The sequence below is a fragment of the Geotrypetes seraphini genome, chromosome 1 (assembly GCF_902459505.1).
Source record: "Geotrypetes seraphini chromosome 1, aGeoSer1.1, whole genome shotgun sequence".
NCBI lineage: Eukaryota > Metazoa > Chordata > Amphibia > Gymnophiona > Dermophiidae > Geotrypetes > Geotrypetes seraphini.
Genome location: NC_047084.1, coordinates 500,028,136 through 500,040,683, shown reverse-complemented (window position 1 = coordinate 500,040,683; position 12,548 = coordinate 500,028,136). Strand labels below are relative to the sequence as shown.

Sequence of the window (12,548 nt, the reverse complement as noted above, 5' to 3'; positions counted from 1 at the left end):
TTCAGGGACACATCCTGAAGCTGTGCGCAGGGACACCAGGACGGCCGATCACTTTCTCTCCCTGCTGCGCCGTTTGAAACCCTGGGCCGCCGATGCTGCTTCTTGGCTTCTTCCTGACGTCAATTTTGATGTCGGAGAGGAGGTTCGGGCCAGTCAAGCAGCAATTGGCTGGCCACGAACTTCCTCTCCGACGTCAAAATTGACGTTGGGAAGAAGCCAAGAAGCAGCGGCGACGGCCCAGGGTTTCATTCGGTGCAGTAGGGAGGCGGACTAGCAGGCAGCGGCGGTATACGGGCGGGCGGGGGGTTTGAATCCGCAGGGGGGGGGAGTGTGAATCGCTGGGGGTTGAAACAGGCACTGGAGGGAGGGAAGGAGGTAGGCAGTTAGGCTAGCTTCGGGGGAGGGACAAAGGCAAGGGAAGACATAGGAAGGAGGCACTGGGGGCACTAAGGACACAGGACAGAGGCACTGAGGACATTATGGACATGAGAAGGAGGCACTGGGGGCACTTTGGACATGGGAAAGAGGCATTGGGGGCACTATGGACATGGGAAGGAGGCACTGGGGGCACTATGGACTTGAGACGGAGGCACTGGGGGCACTAAGGACACAGGACAGGCACTGAGGGCACTAGGAACAGAGGCACTGGGGCACTAAGGACACAGGACAGAGGCACTGAGGGGCACTATGGACATAGGAAGGAAGGACGGAGGGAATAGAAAGGGACAATTGTTAGGCCTGAGAGCAGAAAAAAAGAAATGAAAGAAAGGATACACAGACAGAAGGAAACACAACCAGAGACTCATGAAATCACCAGACAACAAAAGTAGGAAAAATGATTTTATTTTCAATTTAGTGATCAAAACGTCAGTTTTGAGAATTTATATCTGCTGTCTATATTTTGCACTATATTTGTCTATTTTTCTATAGTTACTGAGGTGACATTGCATATTTTAAAGACATTTGCCTTGACATCTTTGAAAAACCCCCAAATATAAATGATAATTAACATTTTCTCTGCATATAGTGTGCTTTGTAGTTTTTTTTAATTTTAAGGTTACCATTATGAATTAATATGAAGATATTATGTGTACATGAAAAATGAATGGAAGAAATTGGGGGCGGGGCTAGGGCAGGGTTGGGGCGGGGCTAGGGCAGAATTAGGGGCGGGACTGCCAATTAATAGATGTCCCCTTTTGATGAAAAAAATAAATGGTAACGTTATCCTTATCAGACCGTGTCCGTCAAGGTGATCAATGATGCAGTCCTTTATCAGTGCCTCTACCATCTTTCCCGATACCGAGGTCAGACTCACCGGTTTGTAGTTTCCCGGATCTCCCCCTCAAACCATTTTTGAAGACAGAGTGGTGAGAAGACGCTGAAAGGAAATGGGGAAGAGAGATTGGGAGAAGGCGTTGAAGGGAAATGGGGAACAAAGATTGGGGAGAAGATGCTGAAGAGAAATGGGAATGACAGAGTGGGGAGAAGACGCTTAAGGGAATGGGGAAGAGAGAATGGGGAGAAGATGCTGGAAGGGAAGAAGACGAGGAAAGGCTGAAAAATTTGCGGCTGTACTCACTCGAGGAACATAGGGAGAGAGGAGACATGATCGAGACGTTTAAGTATATTACCGGCCGTATTGAGATGGAAGAAGAGATTCTCTTTCTCAAAGGACTCTCAGCCACAAGAGGGCATCCGCTCAAACTCAGGGGCGGGAAATTTCATGGCAACACCAGGAAATATTTCTTCACCGAGAGAGTGGTTGATCCTTGGAACAAGCTCCCGGTGCAGGTGATCGAGGCAAACAGCGTGCAAGAATTTAAGAGCAAATGGGATGCCCATGTGGGATCCCTTAGAAGGTTAAGCCAAGGGAACCTGTCACCAGGAGTGGTATCCCTAGGTTAGTAGACTTGGGGGTGGGTCAGTAGAGTGGGCAGACCTGATGGGCCATGGCCCTTATCTGCCGTCATCTCCTATGTTTCTATGTTTCTATGAGATGCCAGACTATGGGGGAGCGGAGAGAAGAAGATGGGTGCCAGACCAATTGGAGGGGGGGGGGGGGTGAAGGGAGAGGCACAGTAACAGAGCAAATGGAAGACGCAGAGAGAAGACAGACAGTGGATGGAAGGAATTGAATGAGAAAATGAGGAAGCAGAAACCAGACAACAAAGGTAGAAAAAAAAATTTATATTTATTTATTTTTTTTGCTTTAGGATAAAGTAGTATATTAGTTGTATTTATAAAAAATTATAAACAAAGCCCTGACAGCTGAGCATCTCTTTCTCTAGTTCAGCAGCCAGAGCTTTGATTTATAAGGAAGGAATAAGCTAAATATTGCAGTACTGAGGCTTGTATGGATGCTGCGGGGATGGGGACTGGGCAGAGACAGTGGTTGCGGGGACGGGGCGGGGACAGTGGTTGCAGGGACAGGGTGGGGACAGTGGTCGAGGTGACGGGGACAAATATTTCCCCCGTGTCATTCTCTAGTTCAACTCCTCAGACAGAAGATTTCCTGGAGGAACTTCCAGCACTCCCCCTGCTGGCCAGCTGGAAGAAAGGCAAGGAGGCTTAGAAAGGGAAACAGCTTCAGGAGAGGGGGAGGGGATGAAAGTGTCAAACCAGGAAGTAGAGGAGGAGAGTTTAAAGGGAAGAGCCAGGATCAGAACCAGAGGTCCCAGAGTGAAGGAAGGATGTGGAGGATCAGGAGAGAACTGTAACTTTTTCCCAACTGAGGTAGGAATCTGCTGAACTGAAGTTTGGTTTGTTTGTTTTTTGGCCTACATGGGAATAAGTAAAAAGGCAGCATTTTAAAACTTTCTCTCAGAGATGGTTGCATGAATTGTGCTCCTGGCTGGACACGAAGGACTGACAACCAGAACTCTGGACTGACTAAACTAAACTGAGAGGGACAGTGTATTTTGGGAAAGCAGTGGGTTTCTTTGAGGGGAGATATGTGAGGAAAACAGACCCCCAATTCTGTGTAAATAAAAGCTTATTCTCCTACCTCTCCAGACTGCTTGTTAGTGTTTGTGTGATTCTTGTTTGAGTAACTGGACTAAATAGATTGAATTTAAGGTGTTATGTCTAGTTTTCAAGGCTTGGCATCTCCTGTTTCCTGGGTATTTGAGTAAAAAATTGTCTAAATATCAGCCAGGAAGAGCTTTAAGATCCTCACATGGTGAGGATTAAGACAAATCCTCACTGGTATCTGGATTAGGACAAATTAAACTAGAAAATACAAGAAAAAGAGCTTTCTCCTATGCGCGTAATAGTGCGCGCTAATTTGCCGGCCGTGCTATCCGCTACCGCCTCCTCTTGAGCAGGCGGTAGTTTTCCGGCTAGAGCGGGGGTTAGCACGTGCTAAAAATGTGTGTGCGATAAAGCCGCTAACGTGGCTTCGTAAAAGGAGCCCCGTGTTATCTGAGTATTTTTGAGGGTCTGACATACTGTGCATTTTGATAACAATAAAAGTCAGGTTTATTTCAGCAACATTACGGATTTAAAATTTTATTGTAAATTTCTTGTTTTAGATTTTGAGTTTTATTGTTTATATCTTTATAAATATATTGTGATGTATTTTTGAAGTTTGTAGCTTTGTAAACCACAAGCATTGGTACAAGCATTATAGCAAGTAAATAAATCCAATCCAGTCCAACAGTAGCAGGAAATCTTGTGGAAACAGGACAAAGAAGCACTGAGATGGTTCAGTCAGGGTGAGAGTTTTTTGGGGGGTAAATAAGCCTATGTGAGAGATGCATTGGGTATCAGACTGTGTCTGTAGACAAATTTGTCCAGAAGAATTTGAGAGTAAAAACATTCTGCCACACTGGCAGAAAGAACAAATGAAAAAGCAAAGAGCCCCTTCTTTGAAAGAAAGATTTAAATGCAACTAAGCATTCATCTGTATTGTATACTGTTTCACAGGCAGTCACAAAGGAGCTGCCATAGATAAGCCTCAAACACAGCTTCTGCAACTAAAGGACTGTAACTTCTGAGATCAATAAATGAACAGTGAGAAGATTACAAGATACCATGAGAGGGAAAGAACAAAATCAACATTGCAGGAAGACTGACTCCCCCCATCCAGCAAAGAGTACCAAAATTTTGGGTATTGATTTTGAGTGGGTGTGGGGGGAGAGCAGGGCCGGATTAAAGGATAGGCCTAAGAGGCACGTGCCTAGGGCCCGACATTGTAAGGGGGGGCCCCAGGGCCAGTGTTATAGAGAGCAAACAGAGCAGCTGCTCTAGGCCCCACAGATCCAGGAGGGCCCACGGTCATAGCTGCTTTATTAAAAAGCTAAATTGTCCTTTTCAGAGGGGCCCCAACATGGCAGCCATTCTCACAAGCTGCCAGCGGCTGCCCTGAAGATTTTCCTCTGCAGCGATCTGCCTGTCGGAAACAGGAAGTTGCGGCAGAGGGAAAACTTTGGGGCAGCCGCTGGCAGCTTGTGAGAACGGCTGCCATGTTGGGGCCCTTCTGAAAAGGAAAATTTTGGATACCGGGGAGGAGGGGGGGGGGAGCAGGGGAGAAGCGGTCTGCCCTGGGTGCTCCAAGACCTGGGATGTTGCAGTCGGCGTGAGCTCGGCCACCATCTTAGAACAGCCACTCTCGCTTGTCGAGGAGCAGGGGCAGCTGTTGCACGCGAGATGCGCTCGTCCGGAGGGAAGAGAACAGAGCGGATCAGTTTGGAGGTCCTTCACGGCCTGTGTCTGAGGATGTAAGGAAACATGGCTACTGAACACGTGAATGGGACTGAAGAGGTCATGAATACTTCTGCTCCAGTTACACATTCTGAGTATTTACAGACATTGCTTGATGCTGGCTGAAAAACTAGATGAAATTTACATATGCTGGGTTAGTTGCACATAGTGACCTGGATGAAAGAGCTATTGAAGTTTTAAAAGAATTTAATGAAGATGGTGCTTTAGCAGTGCTGCAACATTTTAAGGACAGCGATCTCTCGCATGTTCAGAACAAAAGTGCCTTTTTATGTGGAGTTATGAAAACATACAGGCAAAGAGAGAAACAGGGGACCAAAGTGGCAGATTCCAGCAAAGGGCCAGATGAGTCAAAAATAAAGGCTCTCTTAGAAAGGACAGGGTACACACTAGATGTGACCACTGGACAAAGAAAGTATGGTGGTCCGCCTCCAGATATTGTACTTTCAGGACATCAGCCTTCAGTTGGTACTGAGATTCCAAAATATCTTTTTGAAGATGAACTTGTTCCATTATTTGAGAAAGCTGGATCTATTTGGGATCTATGTTTAATGATGGATCCCCTGACTGACCTAAACAGGGAGGGAAAGGAAGGAATGAAAGGAGATGCCAGGGCATGGAGGTAAGAGAGGGAGGAAGGTATGTCAGACCAAGGGAAAAGTAAGGGGGGAAAGGAAGGAGGAGAGGTCAGAGCATGGAGGGAGAGGGAGAGATGGAAGGAAAGGAGAGAGATGCCAGGAAATCAGGGAAGGGAAAGAGACAGAGATGCCAGACCATGGGGTAAGAAGGAAAGAAAGGAGAAGAGAAAGATGCCAGAGCATAGGGAAGGGAGTGGTGACAGAGAGAGAGAAAAATGGAGAGGTGGCAGAGCTGAAATGAATCATGTACAAAGAAGAGAAGAGGCATAGGATAGACAGTTTATAGAAGGAGCATAGAAAGAAGGAAGATGCCATATGGAACAGGGAGAGGGCGGACAGTGGATGGAAGGGGACAGAGAGAGAGGGTAGACAGTGGATGGAAGGGAGAGAGAGGACAGATGCTAGCTAGAAAGAAGAGAGTGAAGACAAGATAATTAAAGCATAAACGACAAAAGGTAGAAAAAAGGTTTTTTGTTGCTTTAGAATAAAAAAGTATTGTAGTTGTATTGATAAAACTTTTATAAACAGAAAATAAGGCAATCTTTTTATTAATACCTTTTTTTTTTTTAACTAACTTTTAGACACCAAAACCCCCTTTCTCAGGTCAGGCAGGACAGTATAATGTCACAGCAGTATACTATATTGACCTGAAGAAGGAGACTATAGCCTCTGAAAGTTAATTGAAAATGGATTAGTCCAATAAAATGGTATATTCTTTTTTTCAATTTTTGTTTCATTTCTATTTGTTAATTTGTAAAGTGGTGATTGTTTGTCAGTTTCTTCAAATTTACATCTGCTATATTTATATTTTGCAGAGTATTAGGGGGCTATGTGTCATTGTTTCTGTGGTGTTTCACTGTATGCAATTTGGCTTCTTGGCGGTTCAGTTTGATCTTTATTGACATATTTCTATTTTTAGGGCTCCTTTTATTAAGCTGCGCTAGCGGGGTTAACGCACGTGACTTTTCATCACGCGCTAACCCCCGCACTGGCCTAAAAACTGTCGCCTGCACAAGAGGAGGCGGTATCGGCTAGTGTGGCCAGCGGTTTAGCGTGCGTTAAACTGCTAGCGTACCTTTGTAAAAGGAGCCCTTAGTTTGTGATTACTTATTCCATACTGGGTGAGGGTGTATCTGTGTTCTGTGTATATGAAAGACATGGTTTTTTGTTAGCTTTGACTAGCCTTATTTGGCAAAATGCATTGGGCATGGTTCTTGGGAGCACCTTGAATAAACCTGATTTAAATCTCTTTATTTTCTGCTTATCTTCTTTTGTTTCATGTTGGATTCTTTGGTGGACTGCTTGCCTTGTTGTTTCATTACAAGTTAACATACATGGAGTGGAATGTACTAGAGGAGTTACAGTTTTGGTTGTTTATACATACATATGGGTTATGGTTGGTCGACATAGAATGAGGCAGTTGAGAGGCGTTGTAAACTTGATTATTAATATAGACTTATATTTTGAATAGTATTACTGCTTTACAATATATTTGAACACTTTTATATATGTACTAGTCATTAAGCCCGTTACATAAACGGGTGCTAGAATATATGTATGTCTGTCTTTCTGTCTCTCTCCCTCCCACTGTCTCTCTCTCTCCCTGGCCCCCTTTCTCTGTCTTTCTGTCCCTCTCCCGGTGTCTTTCCTCCAGGTATTTCCCTTCCCCTCCAAGTCCCTGTGCAGCAGTATCAGCATTTTCCCCCATCCCCCTTCCCTACTCTTAGCACGATGTGGCCTACTCCTTTTGGCCCCTTCCGCTTCCCTCCCGCGGTGTAGCCTGCTCCAAGGGCCCCCCCTTCCCTTATCGTGTTTCCCGCAGGCAGGCCCAGCTTTTCCCTGCACGTACCGTTTGTTTTTTTTCTGTTTCCCTCCCTCGCGTGGCTGCCTGCCTGGTTCCACTGAGCGGTGGAAGGGAAGGAAGGGGGATTTGTTCGGAGAAGTTTGGGGGTTGAATAGAAGAAAAACGGTGCACTGGTATGCTAATCTTTCTTTGTTTTGAATAATTTAAAAAAAAAAAGAAATAAAAGTGGAAATAAGTAAATATGAAAACAGATAAATGGGGATGGGGCAGGGCCAGGGGGGCCCAGTGTACTTGTGTGCCTAGGGGCCCTCGAAGAATTAATCCTGCCCTGGGCGAGAGAGATCTCCCAAAGATTAGAGTTAAGTAGGCAGGCCATAATTAGAAATTCCATCAAAATATAAGGTTTCCTGAGGTAACTGAGCACACAAATTTGTTAGCCTAGGAGGAAATGTTATCTGGGGGGGGGGGGGGGGGGGGAGTGGCGCAGCACTTGGATCCTAAAACATAAACTTATAAGACTGCCATTTAATTGCACACAAACATGGAAATCATAACACAAAAGTGGCACCTCAAGAGGTAAATATAATGTAGGTGAAAGTGGGGTTTAAATAAATAAATAACAAGTGCACCACTTTATTTCAACTGAAAAGTCACTTCTAACGGAAGAAACAGGATGCTGGAGAGATTAACCACGCAACAGTCTAAATTGTGTAATGACAATATGAAAGTCCGAGAGCCCTGAAGAAATGGCTGATACCCGTGAAACGTTGGCTGCACATGAGACATCATAAAAGTCTGATAGCACAAAATCTAAAACTGTTGTTTAAAATCCCAGTCCCTACTGAAAAATTTAAAAGGCATTTAGTCGTTCTAATCGGAAGTTTTATGAGCCGATGATGTGGGCGGAGGTGGTTTGAGGTTATGACTTGAGGCTACCAAAGACTTGAGGCTTTTTCTTCCGTTAGAAGTGACTTTTCAGTTGAAATAAAGTGGTTTACTTGTTATTTATTTATTTATCTCAAGAGGTCTGTGTTAATGTGTTCTCGTTTTATTTCTGTTAATATCTTTGTTCAAATTTCAAGAAAAATAATTGTAAAATACTTATTGCAAATATGGTCATTTTCTCCCTTATTATTTGGTTCATGACTATAGGTCAGAGATCGAGTGGTTCATAACATTGTGAAGCGATGTCCCATGCTGGAGTCGCTGTCATTGAGCTGTTGCTTGCAAGTGACAGATGTAAGCCTGGTGGAAATTAGCACTTACCTTAAAACAATTCGGTGAGTTGAAAGACAATATAAAGTAATAGTTTCAGTATGATACTTCAGTATATGTATCTGCTTCCAAATGAATAAAAATAACAAATTCTTTACATATATAGCAAGAACAACTTGGACACTTTGGACATCTTGGCTCTGATTCTATAAATGGAGGAACACAGTGCATAGCGCATGCCAGTCTTAAGTTAGGTGCCGTTTATAGAATCGTACCTAGTGGCGCCTAAAGTGGACTTAAATGCATGCTATTTATGCCATGGTTTTCTTGGCCTAAATACCGGTGCCTAAATTAGGCACTTACCAACACCTAAGTCCAAAACAGGCACCTACACACAAAATATGCCCATGAAGTGCCCCCCCTAATCACGCCTACTTTCTAGCCTTGGGCTAGATTCACTAAACTCTTTTTTGGGGTGATCTGTGTCCGAGTCTTGCCAGGTGACCGATTCACTAAAGAGTCCCCATGCAAATGATCTGATCAGACACACACCCACAAGCGATCCCATGGTTCGCTGCAGAGCGATCCAGATGCATGCGCAGACCATTCTCTTTGCCTGGAGATGCAATCCGTGCATGCACTTGCTCTCTGCATGAGCTCCGCACAAGCTGCACTCGCTGGACCCATGAGAATCATTTCAAGGGAACAGAACACGCTTTGCAGCCTGAGCTGGTGCTGTCTGGCCAGGGGTGCTAAGGTATGGCAGGCCGTACTGGAATGGATAGTGTGCAAGGTATTTTTGTTGAATATGTTGTAGATTTTCTAAATGCAAGACACCTACTTTTCATATGATTCTGGGTAAATCTAGTTAGAAATGCACTTGTGGTAGATAGGCCAACACCCAATTAAGAGCCTGTGAAAATTTAGGTGCAAAGATATAAAAATTTGAAAATGAATTGCAGCCAAGGTCAGAAAAACACTAGGGATTAATAGTAAGAATGGTCATAATAATATTCAGTATTTATGTAAATTGTTGGTTAAACTGGACTTAGGGAAAATAAATGTATGAATATTTATAGAGGTGAAGGTAAAAACTGTAAGGGTTTTTTCTTTCTTTCTTTGTCTAAGTTTTCGCACCTAAAAGCCTCATGGCCTTAATTAATGCTAGACCTCTCAGTCTGGCTAGTGGTAATGGTAAGGCAGAGCGATAGGATAGTACATTCCAGAACAAAACAGTTTATATCTAAAGATATGTACTTCATGATCATATATTTAATTTAATTTAATTCTTATATACCGCTAATAAATGTGAGGTTTCTAAGCGGTTTACAAAAATGATGCATTAAAGATACAATAAATAAAAACTAAATAAATAAGATAGGTACTTGGAAATTCCCTAACTGTCCCAAAGGCTCACAATCTAACTAAAGTACCTGAAGAAACAGTATGAAAAATAAAATAAAAAGACAGAGGTAGAGATAGAAATGAAATATTCCAGCAAGTAATGAATAAATAATTTAATATATGTGATAGAAATGAGTGTGGCGTGTGATTGAAGTGTTCCCTGGATCCAGGTATGAATGAAATATGTATGATTATGTGTGTGAATTTTGGGTGTATCTTTATATATGAAATGTGCATATAAAACTAATATGATAAAACTTAAGGTTTTGGAAATTCCAGATGCAACACTGCCTATTAAGTTAAGGCTGAAGGAATGGGTACCATGAGAACCCTCTAGAGGCCCATAAAAAGGTCAGCTAGTTTGACCTCTAGTATTAGGAATTTTCATTAAGGGGGGGTGGACTACTTCTGTAACTTGAAATTGTCAGCTTCTCCAGAGCATGAGTTCCTAAAGACACAGAACGGTTTTGATTCAAATTCTTAAGGATATTGGGAAAGGGAGTTTTCTTTTGGTATATTATAATGTTTTATGCATATTCAGAAATTGCTATGAACAAATATATAATTCGATATAACTTTTCTTTAAGCCTGGTATCTATGTTCAAATAAGTCCGGTCCTTCTACAATGATGTGCTGGCTGACCATTGGTAGATTAGAGTGATGTAATATTGGTCATTGTGAGTATTCATAAGCAAGCATCAGCTTTTGTTTGGGGGGAGATTTCTCTCTCTCCTGGGCTACAGGCTTAGGAGAGACAGGCCCCCCTCAAACACAGAATGTCTTTCAGAATTGACAATATAATCTTAATTCTAATTTGAACCTCAAGTTAATTGAATATAAATTAAATAAAATATTATTTTGATTAAATTACATGTCTGTGTATGAGTCACTAACATGAAATACCCTGTAAATTGAGTCGCGATGCGCACCCCGCATCCTTAAGCCAGAGTGGAACAACTAAGCAGAACACGCCATAGTGCAGTCCCACTTTATACCCAAGGGTTAAAACTGCGGGTTAAAAACATTGGTTTGCAGAGAGGCAGGGTGGCAGAGAGCAGGGCGCTTTTTGCACAAGGGGGATGTTTTTTTATTTTGATGGTTCAGGGCTGCAGGGCTGGGATTTCAGGGCGGCAGAGAGCAGGACAGTCGGCAAGGACGTAAGTAACTGGTCCTCAGCAGTCGCTTCTATTTGGATCAGCAAGCCTAGTCAGTGTTCCTTCTTCTGTTTTAGTGAATCACTGCCCTCCTACTTATGCATGCATTTTCCCTCATTTGCATGTGTGGATCGGATCGGGTTGGGTGTGGATAGGATCGGCCAAAAGGTTAGTGAATCAGGTTGGGGAATGATCACAAACTGGTCGGAACACAATCAGGACACAATTGGTGCGTTTAGTGAATCTGGCCCTAGGTGTCTTGCACTCAATTTTAATTTAAGCTAATTATGAGGTGCTAATTGATTGTTATTTGTACCAATTAAGCTTTTTAAATAGGTTAGGCACCTAGATTGGCTAGGTGCGCCTATCTAGGTGCCTAACTTTAGGCTTCTTTTATAGAATCTGGGCCCTTGTTAATAGATTTTCATGATTTCTCTCTGTCTTGCCAAAGCCAGACAAAGCCAGACTCTTCAATATTCAACCTTCAGTGGTCAACATTTTTTTTTTAATGCTGGCTGTCGCAGGCATTTTATGGCCAGATATTCAGTATCAGGCCATACCCAGATACTGACGCTGAATATCAGGGTATAAAGTGGCTGCCAGCATTTATCTTTAGCTGGAGAATCAAACACTCAGTTCATAGTCCCTAATTGTTCACAAATTCAAGTCTTTAAATCTTCAAACACTTCAGCAGCTCCAGAAATTACACTGCTCCAGCAGAAGAATTCATAATCCCGACAAGGATCCTTGCTTCCTCAGATCATCTGGCTGCATCAGGGGAAGTCTTTCAAATCCTTATCGGGATTACGAATGAATTCTTTTGCTGGAACAGTGTAACTTCTGAAGCTGTTGGAGTGTTTGAAGATTTAGAGACTTGAAGATTTTGTGAACAATTGGGGAGTTTGAACTGATTATTTGATTCTCCAGCTAAAGATAAGTATTCTTCTAACTTTCCTGTGCACAGACAGTGGTTTGGACCTTTTTGAGATATGGAGCAAGTTCTCTGTGGTTTTTTTTTTAATGCCAGTGATATGATTGAACAAAATCAGTGTTATAGCTGAATGGTCTGGATTAAATGTTCTTAGTGATAATTATATGATGTTGAAAAGGACGCCTCAGCCCCACCACTCCACCGCAGAAAAAACACTCACATCGCGGGAAGCATAGTGTGGTGCTTCATCATTGGCTGCCACTTCCCATTTATTGTTAACTCTATACTTTTCCTTTATTTTATTTTAATTTAAATACTTATATCATAAATATATTATAATTATATTGCATTATTGTAATTGTATTGTATTTGTTGCTGATGCACTAGCTTAGTACTTATCTCAGCCAACCCTGGGGAGTCAGACCCGACATGTTTCGCACAAGAATTGTGCTTTCTCAAGGGCCTCCCTAGAAAAATATAAAAAATGGAGTCATAAATGTACAATTGCATATAGTCTCCATCTAAACACTGCTTATAATCCTAGAAACTCCATTAATCCAAAAATATCTCACCTAGGTCGCCGCCGTCATCCGACTCCAAAACGTTAAAGAGTATAAGATGGCGCCGGCGTCCTGGGGGTGTGCTTACCTTCTGACCCTGACAAAGATTTAAGCGCAGGCTGT

The 12,548-nt window shown here is 42.8% G+C and overlaps 1 protein-coding gene across 2 annotated transcripts in view; it reads left to right on the top strand.

Moving 5' to 3' along the window:
- The window catches only part of LOC117351707, a 134,475-nt gene that overhangs the window by 99,340 nt on the left and 22,587 nt on the right, over positions 1-12,548 (top strand). For both annotated transcript variants that reach the window (XM_033927439.1, XM_033927429.1), the window contains exon 13: positions 8,314-8,441. In XM_033927439.1, the coding sequence (XP_033783330.1) occupies positions 8,314-8,441 (128 nt within the window). The remainder of the gene's footprint in view (positions 1-8,313; positions 8,442-12,548) is intronic.